The sequence below is a fragment of the Pituophis catenifer genome, unplaced genomic scaffold (assembly GCF_029215685.1).
Source record: "Pituophis catenifer annectens isolate HBS135680 unplaced genomic scaffold, rPitCat1.0.hap2 SCAF_1, whole genome shotgun sequence".
Classification (NCBI taxonomy): Eukaryota; Metazoa; Chordata; class Lepidosauria; order Squamata; family Colubridae; genus Pituophis; species Pituophis catenifer.
This window is the reverse complement of record NW_027256881.1, coordinates 67,155,031-67,172,634: the sequence shown is the minus strand read 5'-3', so window position 1 is coordinate 67,172,634 and position 17,604 is coordinate 67,155,031. Positions and strand designations below refer to the sequence as shown.

Sequence of the window (17,604 nt, the reverse complement as noted above, 5' to 3'; positions counted from 1 at the left end):
AGAAAAGAAAAGAAAAGAAAAGAAAAGAAAAGAAAAGAAAAGAAAAGAAAAGAAAAGAAAACACTGGGAGCCACAAAACCCTTCCTGTGCCTGACTATTTCTTGAGCGGCCACAAAACTAGCATATGTAGTTGAATTAAACATTCTGTTTTCTTCTGAAACTTTTCTTTTCTTGGATTTATCCATGGTTGGCCTACCAGGGGTTGAAAAGCTCAATAAATTGCGTGCCGGCGGGTGTCGCACATTGGCGGTTGTAACGTATATTTTGAGTGACAGGGAGCCGCCGCAGAGGGGTGAAAGAGCCACATGCGGCTCCAGAGCCGCAGTTTGCTGACCCCTGCCCTATACTTAACTTTTCTCTAGAATGAGTAAATTCCTTTTAAACAGGGAGTAGAAAGAAAATTGGCTTCACAAAGCAGGTAGAAACATTGATCTTAAATACATCTTCTTTTATTTCTCCTGTTCTAAGCTTCAGAAAGAAATAATAATTATGCAGCAGAGATTATTAACATGATGGTAATGATCACTGGCAAAATAATACATATTCTCAGGAAGGCTCAACAATTCCCCTCTGATAGATTACTTACTGGTTATACTCTCCTAACCAGGAAAAGAGAAGTGGAAACATCACTCAGGTCCTCCCAGAAGGATTGTATAAGCTAGGCCAGATGTGAAATTGGACTCCTGCTGTTGCCTCATTTAAAAACTCCCATGGGTGGGGAAAGTGGTGAGCACATTGAGGAGAAATAACAGATTCATCCCAGTTATACTATTTCCTTAGACAGCCCAGATATCAATGAGTGAAGGGAAAACCTAACCTTAAATTCTCTGAACTAAATTCAGACTCCAGGAATTTGAGGAACTGTTCTCTTCCCACCGGGTCTTTCAGAGCTTCATCCATGCGAAAACCCCATCGCTTTACTCTTTGCTGATGTGGCTCTTTGCTGAAAGGAAACAAACAAACCAACAATCCCTCAGACTTGTTGAAATAGCTCAATTGGCTATGTATCTGCCTTGCTATTGGGAGAAGAAGGGTGTGGGCCATGCAAAGTAACCTAATCACATAAGGGGCTACTTCAACTGTATATTTCTTTAACTGCAGTAAATATGTACCGCACTACAGCTATGGTACAGGCAGATAACTAAAGCTTTTTTTTCCATGCTAAAGTTCAAAGAATGTTAATCTCCTATATAGCATCAGTTCGGTTCAGCATTTTGGCCAAGAAAAAATAATCCTATTAGTGTATTTGGTTCCACTATTATTAGGCCTCTGTTGTTAGCACATTCACACGGGTGGTTATATGGAAACTGTACTATTTTCGGCATGGTGCAATTCCTCCAGCCTATCTGTGTGTGTTTTTTTCCTTGCTTCACACTAGCAACTAATCCTAGGGAGAGAGCACTGCTTGATAACACAGACAAAAGGGAATTTAGAAACATAAAAACTGGGTCCCTGCTGTAATCCTTGATTGTTCTTTACTAAGGAAAACCTTTAATGGCGGAACATTGTGAAAAATATTATTTCTCCTTCTTTCTTGCAATCTGATTTTTTTAAACTAATGCTGCTGAATATCTGTTATTTATTTGAAAAAAAAAAAAGACAAAATTTACCCCCAACATACCTTATTTCTGTTTCCCAGAAAGTAGCATCATCTGACAGCCAAGGATTAGAGGGATCAGATGGCTGCAGGAAAGGGTCATATTCCACATACTGCTCGGTGTAAGTTAATAGACTAGAAAAACACAATCAGTTAACATTTTTACAATGCTTTTATTACAAAGAGTGTTGAGAATTTTACAAAGGAAGGTCCCAATTAAATACATTTTTTTCAGTTATGTTGGAATCATTCGTTTAATAATTGCCCCCCTTCCTCTCCCATTTTTTTTTCGTGAGTACAGAAAATGGCAGCTTTTTTACTTTAATCAAATTCATGGTAATATACATACCTTTCTGCAACTTTTGACATTTTTAACCGGTGTTTGTCTAGCTGCATTTGCCAATATTTTATCTACAAAGGGCAAAAAAAAACAGAAAAACTGATAAAAGCAGTCTAAGGTTTGGAGTAAACAGAGATAAATTTGGCCTAAGGAAAATGAAGCATTTTATATGAACTCATGCTAAACCATGAGACCGTATGCATTGATCTGTTTATAAATTAAGTCAAGAGAAAGCACAATCTGGCTCAAGGAAAGATCTCATAACAGTGCAGTCGGGGTCAGTAATATTGAAAGGACTTTTGCCATTAAATCTAAAAGGATGTGGATTTTTGCAGATCCACAGCCATTAAAACAAAAAGGATACAAAATGCATGTAGTTTTGGGTAATTATTCTGTATTTATGATACAAATATGTTTCGTTTTGAATAATTAGATTATCATCATTCTAAGAGAACAACCCCACTTTCACTACCCCTGTAGTCATACATACAGATGTGTTCCATAATATTTATTAAAATCAGGATTCAAAGCAAGTCTGAGCATAAAAATAACTCAGAAATTCAAGTATCTAAGTACAGTTGATCATACCCTAAAATACGATTAACAGTCCACATTACTTTGTAGCTCATGGAAAACTGTTGAAATATTGGGTTTGCAATCAAACATGTATGGTTCATTGGCCTACGGATTGTTCCATGAGAATAATTGGGGCACCTAGAATCCTTGTGGCTGGCAGGAATTGCAGTTTCACCTCATCCAGAGTCCTCTCCAGCCACATACCTTGAAGTTAGGACCGCTATGCCAAGTATGAGAGAGGCTGAAATAAATGATGGAAGCACAGATTGGAACTAGAAGTATCTATATACAGAGCCCTGGTGGCACTGTGGTTACATTCCAGGATTCTTCGATCCTGACATGGCTCAAGGTTGACTCAGCCTTCCATCCCTTTGAAACTGCTAAAATCCCAGACTGTTGGGGAAAATATGCTGACATTATAAACCACCCAGAGAGTGCTGTAAAGCACAATGGAGCAGTATATAAGCCTAAGAGCTGTTGCTATCTATTAGAGAATAGGATTATTTCCTAGGGATTGATTCTTGAAATGCAATAGATAGCTAGATGTTAGCTGGCTAGCTAATGATGATGATAGATGAAGACAGATGATAGATAGACAGACAGACAGACAGACAAACAGATAGGTAGACAGGTAGACAGGTAGATAGATGAGAGAAAGAGCTCTGTGTGTGTTTGTGTTAAAACACACATACAAGCACCTGCGCATGCAGACACACACACACACACACACACACACACACACACACACACACACACACAGAGAGAGAGAGAGAGAGAGAGAGAGAGAGAGAGAGAGAGAGAGCTACCTCTATCATCCACTGAAATCTAGAGAACATAATAGATCAAAATTATAACCTTTAATGTTTTTAGGAAAATGCATGAAATGGAAGCAACTGGTGATGGTGGTAAAAATATGGCACCTTGTATTATATTTAAGTGTGTTGTGAATCAAACCCTGAAAACAATGCTATTCCCAGATGGACATTCCTTTTCTCTCCCATCTATGTTTTCCCATCTATGCTTCCAACACTCTCAGCCAAGACTCCTCTGCTATCTGCATAGAGCAACATCAGACTGAGAGCCTGGGAGCCCTCTGGGGTTAGCCATTATGGATCTGGACTGCCATATATTCTGACAGAATGGAGCATTTCATTCAGTTCTGACATTTTCAAAATATTCCAGACATTCCTTTAAAGTAATACATAATGTGTTTTATATTTCGATTTTTCAGAATGCGATTAAGTTCAGCGTTTTGTTTTGTTACACGGGTGAGTAAATCAAATAAATATAGTCTCACAAACCTCTTGACACAATTGCTCTTCTGTTGGAGCTTTTGTTTCTGGCACTGGTGTATGTGTTGGACTATGACTTCGAATATCATTCTGTAATCCATAAACAGACTGCATATAAAAGTAGAAGAGAGATGTTAATACAACAACAGAGTTTTGCTATCCCTATGCAGTTCCATCAGTGGTCATGAGGCGAAGCATTTAAGTCCATGGGTACTGCCATGAGAGGTTCCAGAAGGCTCAGTGCTCTTCTCTATATTGTTCAACATCTACATGAAATCACTGAAAGAAGTCAAATGTCAGACTGGGGTGAGGTCAATATTTATTTATTTGTTTGTTTGTTTTATTAAATTTTTATACCGCCCTTCTCCCAGAGGACTCAGGGCAGTGTACAGCCAGAGATAAAACCCACAACAATATAAAAGTTAAAAGACGAATTAAAAATATTAAATAATTTGGCCGAAAAAGCTAAAATAAAGACAACCCATTAAAATAGCAGTAGGCCAGCCCTGCTTGGTGAAACAATAGCGTTTTGAGGGCGCGGCGAAAGGTACGAAGGTCAGGAATCCTACGAATCTCCTGGGGCAGCTCATTCCAGAGGGCAGGTGCCCCCACAGAGAAGGCTCTCCCCCTGGGGGTCGCCAATCGACATTGTTTGACCGACGGCACCCTGAGGAGTCCCTCTCTGTGGGAGCATACTGGTTGATGGGAGGCTATCGGTGGCAGAAGGTGGTCTCGTAAATACCCAGGTCCTAAGCCATGGAGCGCTTTAAAGGTGGTGACCAACACCTTGAATCGCACCCAGAAGACCACCGGGAGCCAGTGCAGCTCGCGCAGGAGCGGTGTTACATGGGAGCGTCGAGTCATTCCCATAATCACCCGCGCGGCTGCATTCTGGACCAGTTGGAGCCTCCGTGTGCTCTTCAAGGGGAGCCCCATGTAGAGAGCATTACAGTAGTCCAGACGGGAGGTGACGAGGGCGTGAGTGACCGGCGCAAGGAGTCCCAGTCCAGAAAGGGACGCAACTGGTAGATCAGGCAGACCTGATAAAAAATATGTGAATGAAATTCAGGTGTACATTGCTACCTTGGACCAAATCAGAAATAGTGTTAGAAGTCCTAAATGCCCACATCAGATGAGGCAAAACAAACCCTGGACAGAGTTGCTCTTTATCAGTAAAGAACTAGATAATTCAAAAACATTGGCCCTGCATTACTCTGAAAAGGGTTGTGTTTCCCCTGAAGAAGGGGGCTGGTGACTTGAGGCCTTCTTGTATTCTCATCTCTGCTGAAATAATTGGTAGAAGTGTGGCCAAGGGCACTTTCACTCATGATGTTACCTAGTTTGGATAATGAAACATCTGCAAGTAAACAACCTTGCTCAGAGACCCTTCATTTCAACCCTGAGCTACGAACATTCTCCTTTATGGGAAAAAAGAAGTCTATTACAAGGAGCTACTATGTGAGAATTATATTAACATTAATTATTGGTAGAATAATGAAATGGAAAAGTGAACACTCTAGTGTTTTATTTGTTGGTCTATGAATAAAGATTTGATTGATTAATAAAAGTAAGTTGAATGGGATGTGGGGGGGGAAACAACAAGAGATGGGTTGACGAATTAATGAGACTTAAATGAATTCCAATTGAACAAAAAATGTAAATGATCAGAAATCAAGAAGTATGTTTGATCATACAGAGAATGAATGTGTATAGAACCATAAACAAATGTTTAAAGATAGTGTGAATGGATTGAATAAAGTGGAAGACTGAGAAAGTCAGAGTTGGATGAAGTCTTGAGACAGAAAGAGAGTAGAAGTTCAAAGAACAAAAGCAATGTATAAATTCCTCTTGCATAAAGTAAGAGATGAATGTAAGGGAAAGAAGTATAGTTTGCAGGATTAGAAAGGTATAGTGGATGGTATTGGTATTAACAGATTTACGGGAACCCCGTTTCCCTATCTCACATCTTAAAGTTGTCTGGCTTACTGTTTCTTATTCCTTTTTTGTGCCTTTTATAACATTACTTACATCAATAAGGAAGAGGTTGATGGTTAGTGTGGGGCTGTTTTTATCTATCTAGAGATCCAGAAACAGCTGTTGTGCTTGTGGGCTTATTTTTTAAAAAAAGTTACAAATGCTGTGATGGCCTATTATTTGTACACATCTTCAGGATATGCCAAACATTTGAGATGTGACTAATTCTTGGCATCACTCTTTTACATATACAGCAGCCAAAATGTCATTATAACCTACTGTAACAAAGCTGATTATTGGCTTAAACACTAATATTTTAACTGAACCACATTGCATTTTGGATTGCCATTTTATTTCATTCAAAAAATGTACAATACAGTGAAATCCTAATCCAGTATAACAAATATGCGGTTTTAATTCTAATATCTTTTTCATTCTCACGTTGGATAGTTTTGTAGTCAGGACTGGGAATCTCTCTATATCATTGCATTTTCTAATTTTGTTTTAAAAAGGATGATTACTTTTCTTTCAGAGACTAAATCAAGGGCCAGTTCCTCTGTTGCAGTTATATTGCTGGAACTCACACCTGCTATATTTGTTTCAGATATATAATTACTATTGCCAGAAAAATTTCATGAACACCATGACTAGAAATATCAATGCTGCAAAATCTGACCAACCAGTTACTAGCCATATCAGGACTTGCAATTCCTGAGTTTACAGCAGATGTTCACAATGGTGACATCCATGATTAAATAGGTCTGTTCTTGATGAACAGGATAGAGGTGAGAGTTGAGTCACGAGTGCAGAAACCATTTATTGAAAGGTCAGGTACCAATGTTGCATCTGCTGTCACAGAAGAAGTGCACAGGATGGCTCCTACTGAGACGATCCAGAGCAGTTTATGCTATTTGCAAAAGGGTTGAGCTTGCTAAATCAGAATGAAGAATTGGCAAAGGGCTGGAGAATATTTTTTCTAAACATAAAAAAAATCTAAGCATTCATTCCATTGAGAAAAAAAACACTCGTGTCTAGAATAAATCCAAACCTGTTTTCATTTTTTAAAGAATTTTCTATCAATGTATATACCCAGAATTATTATAATGGATTTCTTCACTATAAGGGAAAGCAAAATATGCTTATATATAATAATTACTAAAGATAAGAACATACCTTTCTTGTTTTGTGAGGATTTCTCATTCTTGAAGACTTTTTAATATCAACTTCAGTCGTATTTACACATCCAGGCTAAAAACATAATGAAGATACATGTGATTGCTTTACGTTAGCATTTGAATTTTAAAAAATTCAAATTCAACATTTTTCTTCTGTGTTATTGTAAAAAATGTATACACATTACAATTGACTCTATTGAACAAAGGGTTTTAATAGTCTATAACAGTGATGGCTAATGTTTCCTGGACTGAGTACCCAAAGCACGTGCCTGAATCCCCCAAATGAAATGTGCGCATTACCCCCACATGCATCCTGCCACCCCATGTGCCCCACTCCCGTACATGTGTGCCCCCTTCATGTGCCCCGCCACCCTGTGCATGTGCATGTGACCCCCCCACACCTCCCACACATGCACATGCAACCCCCACATGCGCCCCTCCCCCTACGCATGCACAACAGAGACCCAAAGACCAGCTGGCTGGTGGGAGGCATGCGCGCATGCATGGCAGAACTGAGCTGGGGCGACAGCTCGCGTGCCCACAGAGAGGGCGTTGAGTGCCACCTCTGGCACGCGTGCCATAGGTTCGCCATTACGGGTCAATAACTATCATTAAAATTGGTCCTTGACTTACAACTATTCATTTAGTGACCATTCAAAATGGCACTGGCAAAAATGACTTACAACCAGTATTTGCACTTACAACCATCACAGTATGTCCATGTTCATGTGATCAAAATTTGGATGCTTCATTTGACTGCCCTTTGTGACCTTCCCAGTTGACTTCTGACAAGCAAAGTCAATGGCAGAAACCAGGTCTGCTTAACAAAACATTTTTTTTAACTTAACTGCAAGTGATTCACGTAACAACCAGGGCAAAAAAAGGTAGTAAAATTGGGTGTGGGTCGCTTAACAACTGCCATGCTTAACAACAGAAATTCTGGTCTCAGTTGTCGTCATAACTTGAGAACTACCTGTATACACAATGATTATAAACAGTTCTTAATCCACAACCAAATTAAGATATTTTGTTTGCTTCTGTAATTTGCTGGAATGGTTTCAGCTAGTGAATAGTCTCATAAACTCAAGATGTCTTCACACAAATATTCTAGATGTTGTTAGACTTCGTTTCCCATTAGCCCCATACATGTAGCCTAGCAAGCAGGCAATATTACATAATACCATCTTAAAATTATATAGATAATTTTATCTATATAAAATTACCCTTCATGATGGCACCCAAATGTAAATAAAATTCCTATATCAATTACTGCTTATATCATAGAAACCCAATGTTTTTCCATGCTTGCTTTAAAAGTTTAAAGTTTTAAAAAGTTTTGCTTAACGCATTGTAAGCCGCCCTGAGTCTCCGGAGAAGGGCGGCATATAAATCAAAATAAAATAAAATAAAATAAAGTAGCTATCTCATCTATGGCAAAACAAGAAATACATTTTATTTACTGGATGAATGAATTGAGAACAGAGGTCCAACAGCAAAAGAGTTGAAATCCCTTTCAAACTTCCCCTCAGTGGAAAACTTGAGAAGGGAACAAAAAGAAGGGAAGAAGAAGATGAACAAAAAAAAACCAAAAACCCAGACGAAGTAGGGCACCTCCTACTGGTGGTTTTTATAACATAAAACTGAAGTTGTGGAGTCCTTGGTGCTCTCTGAGCTTGGTTGTTTGCTTGCAGATGTTTCATTACCAAATAGGTAGTTCAACCCTGAACCACATATATTCTCTTCTACCGGCAAAACTAAAGTCATATGGAAAGGAATCTGTGGCTATCACTTCAGGTAAGAATAAAAACATATCACAAAGCTATGCATGCCATATGGTATGTTCTTGTGTGGAAACATTCTGGCAAATGTTTGCAGAAAATATAAAGTGTCAGTTGTACTTGAATAAGTAAGAACTATTACTATAGCAACAAATGGGCATACTTCAGGTCATGAATATAAAGATTTATCAGACAGACAAAGGAAGTATTACAACATGACAGAAGAAGCAACGTCCATGGGGAAAAACAAGCAATGGAATTTGTCCCTGTGGGTAAGCATGGTAACAAAAAGCAAGAAATCGCAAACAGCCCAGAAGACAGAAATACAATTTAAAATTATCTTCATAGGGTAGAGAAATAGGTAAAAATAAAGAATGAAATTCAAGAAACTTGCAAAGCTCTTCATGCAGAAATGAGATGCATAGGTGTAGCATCTGGGGTACCTAGTTTGGTAATGAAGTGCTTATAACAATTTTGGAATAATATTGACTGCAAAACAAATAAGTGTCAGCAGCATGATCTAGCTGCAAGAAACGTACGTGGAATTTTAGGACACACGTAGACATATAACAGCTTCCAAAGGACAAGAAATAATAGTTCCATTTTATTCTGCATTGATCAGATGCCAACTTGAGTTTTGTGCCTAGTTTTTAGCAGCCTACTTTAAGAAGCATTCAGACTAATCGGAAGAGGTTCAGAGAAGATCGATTAAGTTAATCAGGAAACTAGAAATTAAGTTATTTGAGGAGAGTGAAAGAACTGGAATATTTAACCTTGAGAACAGAAAACCGATGAGACACACAATAGTATTCTTGGCATATCTCAAGTGACATTACAGAGAAAAAGGTAAAGATGAGTCATTGTTCTACATCCAAAACATGGAAAAATGGATTTTAGCTACTTTTAAATTCAGAAGAGATTCCGACTGAATAAGAGGTTTAAAAAATTCTGACAGTAAGAGCAGTCTGATAGTGGAACCAATTGCCCAGAAACTTATCTTCATTGGGTGTGTTCAAGTAGAGGCTTTCTATTAAGAATCTTTCATTTAACTTTTGGCATTGAGGAAGATATTAGACCTGAAGGTCTAAAAGTGCCCTGCTAACTTCATAATTGCATGATTAAATATTATAATCAAATAGCAAATAAATATAGGGCTATTGATCCACTGCTCCCATCAGTAACCATAAAGCATCTGTTTTTCATTTTACAAGCATGGATTTGTAATTACTTTATTGAATTTAATTAAATCTTCTTGTTGCAATTGCTGCTTTATATGTCAGGGGCTCAGGGGAAGGTTTGGCAAACAAATTTAGACACTCTGTGGGAGAATGTCACAGTCTGGATATGATATGATATGATTTTAAGTTAGCATTTCCTTTAGCATTGTTGTAAGTTTTATAGTAAATAAATATACATTACATTACATTATATTGCACCAGTGTAGACATGTTGCACATTGTGCTGGCCCTGCAAGTCTATACTACTAAATAGTTATGGTATTATGTTGCATTCAGAAGTCTGACCGCCCACGGATAGAAGCTATTTTTCAGCCTCTTCATTTGACTGGCTATGCTTCAGGGGTGGGTTCTACTTAACCTTACTACCAGTTCGCATCGTGTGCGCCTGCTCTTCTGTGCATGCGCAAATCAATTTTGATGATGTCCGGGTCAGTGGGCGGAGCCTCCCATCGGTTTTACTACAAGTTCTTGTGAACCGGTCCAAACCAGGGGCAACCCACCACTGTTATGCTTCTATATCTCCTGCCCGATGGTAGGAGAGTAAAGAAGTGCTGACCAGGGTGACCAAATACCCAAATAAGGGGAATTAATGCCAGGTAAACAGTGGAATGCCAAGTGGAAAACAGCACCCTAATCAAAGAACTAGCAAGGAGAAAACTACACTCCCGCTAAAGCTGACAAGTCAAACTACTGTGTATAAACAGAAGGCAAATGCCACACTCACTGGCAGTGATAATGTTACCTAAACTAAGCTATAAAACAACAAGTTCAAAATTAAGCATACCACTTAGTCTTTAACTCAGTATTGTGCAAACATTGCCAAGAACAGTTGGAAGAATGAGTTCTTTTTCGTTTCAGATTACATTTGAACTGAAGAAGAATTCAAGTGGGCAATATGCTTGTTTTGTGAACATTGCAAATTCCAAGCCAAGAAATTGGAAACAGTGATGTAATAATTATAAATAAGCTTATAGATAATAAGTGCACTCCCTGTTGGGAATGCAGATGGTATTTACTTAGAGAATTTAATTAAGTGTTAAATTAATCCTATGACACCCACATTAATCCATATATTTCCCATCTTCCTAGGCATCTATGACGAACTGGGGCATTAGAACTATGAAAACATAAGCACAAACTATAAAAGCACAAACTCCACCCCTGAGTATTTACAGGCTGACAGCTGATGCAGGTAAATAAATCATGTGATATCATGATGCACCTTATGGGATCGGCAAGTGATTTGTGAGTGTTTGTGTCCTTTCTTCATTTTTTTTAAAAAAAAATTAATTTTATTTCACTGATTTTATAGCTCAACTTTTTTGTCCAGTGGTAACTTACATTAGTTGAACCATCCATAGATAAGATTCTTCCATCCTTAGTTTTGAATTGAGAGGCACTGCCCCAGAGAGACCTGGGGTGCAATTTGGAAGTCCTCCTAGACTCATGGCTCCTGCTCAAGGAGCAGGTGGCAGCCATGGCTAGGAGAGAGTGCAGCCATTTTTAACTTTTGGGGGCCAGCATCTCTGCATTTGTGAATTTGAACCTAAGTCATATAATCAAACAATAGGGGGAGAGGAAGGGAAGAAAGAGAAGGGAGGGAGGAGGGAGGGAAGGAGGGAAGAATATATCTCCAAAACTGTACACTAACTACACAACCATTTCTGAATGTAAGGGCTGACAGTCTTAATTTACATACCACTGGCCGGTGTACATCCCAGAATGCTCTCTCCTGGCTATCAAGGATTTTTCTTTCTATCTTGTCCCTTTTCTTGTCCACTCTGTAGATGATGAGATGGATAAATAAATAACATTAAAAAGATAAATTGAAATGCCTCAAAAGATAGCAGATGACAAATCAAGCAATAAAATGTCTGTGGCTACTCACTTGGCTTGTGCTTCTGCTTGCATAAAAATAAATTCCCACTTCCGTGCGAATGCTCGTTGCAACCTGGCCAAGCTTTCCTGAAAACACAGTACATATTAGCAAGTTTCTTGAGTAGGAAGAACTTTGGAAAATTTGAAATTTTCGTTACATAAATGTAATTTAAATCCAAGCCATTGCAATTTTCTTCTGACATTTCAAGATTCCAAATAAGGCTTGCCTGAGTAGGTGACAAGATTCTGGAATCCTAAGCAGGGTCTGACATACTGTAGTTAATACTTTGATGGGAGACCACCAGAAAACCTCACAATTGTAGACTACACTGGAGAGGTGAGGATACCTCCTGAGAGAAGGCAACAGTCATCCATTTCAGTGCCGATGTAAAGAAAACTAGATGGATATACCCATCATTTTAAAAATAAGAAGCTATGTCTTTGTTCACTCTCCTAGATACAGGAGCTTTATTGATTAGCCTATAGGCCATATCAAAACACAAGGTTCAAACACAAATCACCAATAAAATCCCATACAAACAATTTAAAATAAGAGTAGAGTAAAATACAATAGTTATAGGATAAGATACAATATAATTTAATACACAAATATGTGTATTAAATGTTCCTTGGAGGAACATCTGACGGCTGTAACCAGGGGGACCTTTTGTCAGGTTCGCCTGATTCGCCAGTTGCGGCCCTTTCTTGATTGGGATTCCCTGTGCACAGTCACTCATGCCCTCGTCACCTCTCGCCTTGACTACTGCAACGCTCTCTACATGGGGCTCCCCTTGAGGAGCACCCGGAGGCTCCAGCTGGTCCAGAACGCAGCAGCGCGGGTAGTGACGGGAGCAGCATGGCGCTCCCATGTAACACCGCTCCTGCGCGAGCTGCACTGGCTCCCGGTGGTCTTCCGGGTGCGCTTCAAGGTGCTTGTTATCACCTTCAAAGCGCTCCATGGCATAGGGCCTAGCTATCTTCGAGACCGCCTGCTGCTACCGACGACCTCCCATCGACCCGTGCGCTCCCACAGAGAGGGCCTCCTCGGGGTGCCATCAGCCAAACAGTGTAGGCTGGTGACCCCCAGGGGGAGGGCCTTCTCTGTGGGGGCACCTACCCTCTGGAATCAGCTCCCCCCAGAGATAAGGAGAATCCAGGACCTCAGTGCCTTCCGTCGTGCCCTTAAAACCCATTTTTTCAAGCAAGCCGGGCTGGCTTAAGAAGAAATTCTTAAATGTTTTTTAAATGTTTTAATGGGTAGTGAGTTTTAATTGGGCCAAATTTATATATCTTTTAATTGTTTTTTAATATTTGTCCTGCATGTTTTTTAATTCTGGCTGTACACAGCCCTGAGTCCTCAGGGAGAAGGGCAGTATAGAAATTCAATAATAAATAATAAATAAATAAATAAATAAATGTAAAATAGAATAAAATGAAATAAAATTTGTTCACTGAAATGTTTCAGTTCATAGACCCTATATTCCCCAGGCATTCCTTTGTGCCTGTCAAATTTTGCCTTCTCTCCCCAGTCCTAAATGAGATGGGAACATTTTTTCTTTTGTTATTGGAAACATGGTTTTGTTGTGGTCCGCCAGCAGCCTGCGGAGTTGGCAGCGGAGTTGGACAGTGAAGAGGCTGGGGAGGAACATGGGCCAGTCCTGGAGTCTGGGGAAGGCCCAGATGAGGGCTCAGTGTCAGAGGCAGAGATGGGGCCAGGGTCATCTGGGAGTGATGCCTAGACTCCAGAGCTTCCAGAGTCGGACAGCAGAGAGGCAGAAGAACAGGGTCATCTGGGAGTGATGCCTAGACTCCAGAGCTTCTAGAGTCAGACAGCAGAGAGGCAGAGGAACAGGAGGAGCCTGTTTCTAGTGTGTGCATGCGCAGAGCTGCCAGAAGGCACGAACAGTTAAGGCAAAAGGGACGACTCGGGAGTAAGGTCTGGAGATGATTGGCCCCTCCCTTAAGGCTTAAAAGAGGAGCAAAGGCACATGGGCACTTTGCAGGAAAGCAACATTGTTAATTCTGTTCCCAGTCTGCATCTCTGTTTGATTCTGGAATCCGTGTGGCTTTGCCAAGTAGGTCTTTGGCAGCGTGTCAAGGGAGATAAAGGTTGGTGATTATCCCGAAGAACTTCTCCTGAAGGACTTTTTGCAACAAATTGGGACTCAGCTGTGAATGAACGTAATTCACAGCTGTTGCAATAAAAGAGGTTTTTGGGACTACTCGTGGGTTTTAATGACTCAGGAAGCCTAGGTCACAACAGGTTTATACATCCTGCACATCCATGCTCTCAGGCAAAAAATGGATCAATACAAATCTTTATAAGTTAATAGTGGTTTTTCTCCCACAGATCAGACCTGGTTCTAAAAATTGCTATGTAAAAAAAGTTGTGTGTGTTCACATAGTGGTCTACTTTCAAGAAAGATGCAACAATTCTTTTTCTTCAGTTCCATAGCAAATCAATGCACTTTTCCCCTCCTACAGCAGCATGCTATAAATAGATAGGCTCTGAGCACTAAATGCATTCTTTTGGGATAGAAAAACACACTGTCCCCTATTTGAAGTGAGGATACAACCAGTACACAGGTTGGCCTGATAAAATTGCACTGACTTCCCAATCTACATTCTTGCAGTGGACAGACAGAAAATCACCCTCCATTTTAAACAGTGTAAGTAGAGGGTTCAGACTGAGCTTTTCTCCGATGAAGCTTTCTGAGTTAGAGTCATCATAGGCCAAAGCGGGTTTCTGTAACATACACATGGAACCCTTGGTTGTTACCAATGTTTCTGAACATTTTAGAGCTCTTCATGGGGACAACTATAAGTCTTCTGCAATTTAAGTGAAATGATCTCTATCTTTGCCATGATGCTCTTCAATCTTTTTAAAGACAATGTTATCCCATAGACTCTGTCATTCTTTTCAATGTGCTTGTGAAGCTCCATTATCAATGCCTGCCTGCAAGTTGAAGCTTCCAAATATCTTTTTTTTTTTTCAAGATCGGGATTGTTTCAAGGGCTTTGCTTTTGTTTCTGGCAGAATTTCCAAGTCTCGTGACCCAATTTCCAAGTCTCGCTTCTAGAAAAGGGTCCAGATACTTACTGCTTCATAGTCTGCTAGCTCAAGCCGTGCTTTGTTTTGCATTGTTCTCTTGCAGAGGTAAACCGCTGGAACAACAAAAAAGAATCAATCAGTTCTTGCTATCTTGCATACTATCTCAAAGCCCAGACATCAAGACTTAAAGCTTTAATATATGTTTCATTCAGTGGTGAAATCCAATTTTTTTTACTACCGGTTCTGTGGGCATGGCTTGGTGGGTGTGATGTGGCTTGGTGGGCATGGCAGGGCAAGGATACTTCAAAATCTCCATTCCCACTCCACTCCTGGGGAAAGGATATTGCAAAATCTCCATTCCCACCCCCCTCTGGGGCCAGCCAGAGGTGGTATTTGCTGGTTCTCCAAACTACTCAAAATTTCCGCTACTGGTTCTCCAGAACCTGTCAGAACCTGCTGGATTTCACCCCTGGTTTCATTGAGTAAAAATGTTCTGACCATCACAGCTTTGCCTGTGTTTCTTTTCAAAACATGATGATCTGCCCAAAAGCATTAAAATGCAGTAGGTGTCAAAAAGCAACTAACCGCTGTCTGGCAGTCTGTCTTTAAATAAGTGCTCAACTAAATGTTGTTTGTTTGCTTTTGTGTTTGCCATTTACTTAAGAAAGAATGCACTGCTATTAAACAAAAAAAGAATTACAAAATCTGGCGAGTTTTACAGCCTATGCCTGGAGGTGACTTTGAAACCCAAGGACTTCAAGGGTGAAAATGCTTTTGCCACTTGGAATGTAGGGATTCAAATTGCTTAAGAAATAAGTGTATACTATTGATTATGATGTTCTTGTAAAAGAGTTAATGTTTGGTGCTCCTTCAGCCCATTTCCTTTCAATGTATATTGGTTTTGTGGTGCAAAGCTCCCCCAGACCAGTAAACCTCAGAGTGGGGAGGAATATGCTTACATTTTGAAACAGGACATAGACAACCTTGTCCACAAAAATAATTCTGGGCCCTTTGACAACGTATTTCCTATATAAGGCTCCAAATCAATGTTTTTCAGACTTGGCAACTTGAAGATGTGAGAAGTTTAGCTGCCAGAATTCCCATGCTGGCTGGAGAATTCTGGAAACTGAAGTCCACACATTTCAAGATTGCCAAGTTTGAAAAACACCGCTCTAAATGCTTATCTAAGAAAAGTAGTCAGGATAAGTTAGCAACCCGATTCAGTCAATAACAGGTTTTTTTTTAAAAAGCAGGTACATCAGGAAAAAAAAAACCCCTCAAATTTCTCTGTAAGTAAATACAAACTTCTGCCAGTTTTCTTATCTGGTAACTCAAGCTTAAAGGCAGACCAAGATCAACCTGCTGAAACAGCCCTATGTTGTTTTCTATATCCTTGGCAAATATTCAAAATGTACTAAGTTTAGTTATATTTTCTGTGTTGGGCTAAGTCTTATTTTCTCTACCTTTTATACAAGTTTTGATACTGAGTGAGTTCCATCTTCATGTATATCTCAGCCTGTGTTCATGAACTTACATTTCTTTTTTTGTAAGCGTCTTGGGATGTGTAATATTTTGAATTGTCTTTTTATAATCTGTACTATTTCAGGCAGAGGGCTATTCAATTTTAGCTCAGAATAAACTATCCAGAATATTGTTTTTTCATCTGGATTTCTTAAAAATTAATTTGCAAGCTGCTGTGTTCTAGGCAGCTTTGTAATTATCTCCTTTCACAAGGAAGGTCCACATGTTAATACTTATAGTTAAAAAAGCAGGATTACATTTTTTTTCTTTTTGTTGCTTTATAATAAAGTTTTGTTTTGTTTATCTCTTATGAGGGAAGAGATCAGGAAAGAAAGGACTGTCCTCTAGTTACCACATCTATCTGTAACATCATGTCTAGGAAGTGGCACTGTCTCTGTTTTCTGTATTTTAACTTTTAATCCTTAGGATGAAATAGGAACCCTACCTCTTACTGATACTAGGATTAGGGTGAGGGTACCAGATAAAATGTCCCTCTAGAAGATAGGGATAGTAACAAGAATTCCAAAGTAGGTGGGGCATCAAATGTGAAGATCAGAGAATCTCTGAGAGAGGTGATTTGGAACCTCCAGTCTTTCACCCTGCAAGCCTTAGCATTCATTGCAGAAATGTACAAGTAGTCCTTATTCAATGACTGCCCTGTTTAGTGGCTGTTTGAAGCTATTACTAAAAAAGTAATTTTATGACCAATTCTTGGTGTAGCATCCCTGAATCTCTCATATGATCATCATTCAGGGGCTGTGCAATCACTGGGCATTTATGACTCTTGCAGCATCCCAAAGTCACATGATCACCATTTGTGAGCGTCACAGTTGGCTTCCAACAAACAGAGTCAATGGAAAAGACAGCAATAAAATTGTAATTGTGGCCATTTGTGATGTCTCATTTAATGATAATGGGGAAAAGTGACATCTTACATCTGGTGTGATCACATGATGTCATACTTATTGTGTCACTTAGGCATTGTGGTCATATATTTCCCAATCAATTCTGTCAAGTGATATCCATTAATTTAGAAGTATTTTAATATTGTCAGACAAACTAATCACCAATAAATTTGTCTACTGGGTTCTAGAAACATTTTTAAAAAATCATATTGCAGGTTGAACATCCTTGCTCAAGCTCAGAAAATCAGCATATCTAAAGCAAGGGTTGATTCCGATCC

General features: G+C 39.4%; 1 protein-coding gene across 1 annotated transcript in view; it reads right to left on the bottom strand.

Annotated features, from left to right (window-relative positions):
* Positions 1 to 17,604, bottom strand: part of RGS7 (regulator of G protein signaling 7) — a 179,991-nt gene that overhangs the window by 15,785 nt on the left and 146,602 nt on the right. Inside the window, 8 exon segments of the mRNA XM_070950673.1 lie at positions 818 to 943; positions 1,622 to 1,732; positions 1,947 to 2,008; positions 3,815 to 3,913; positions 6,953 to 7,027; positions 11,670 to 11,751; positions 11,859 to 11,935; positions 14,949 to 15,013. Coding sequence (XP_070806774.1) covers positions 818 to 943; positions 1,622 to 1,732; positions 1,947 to 2,008; positions 3,815 to 3,913; positions 6,953 to 7,027; positions 11,670 to 11,751; positions 11,859 to 11,935; positions 14,949 to 15,013 — 697 coding nt within the window.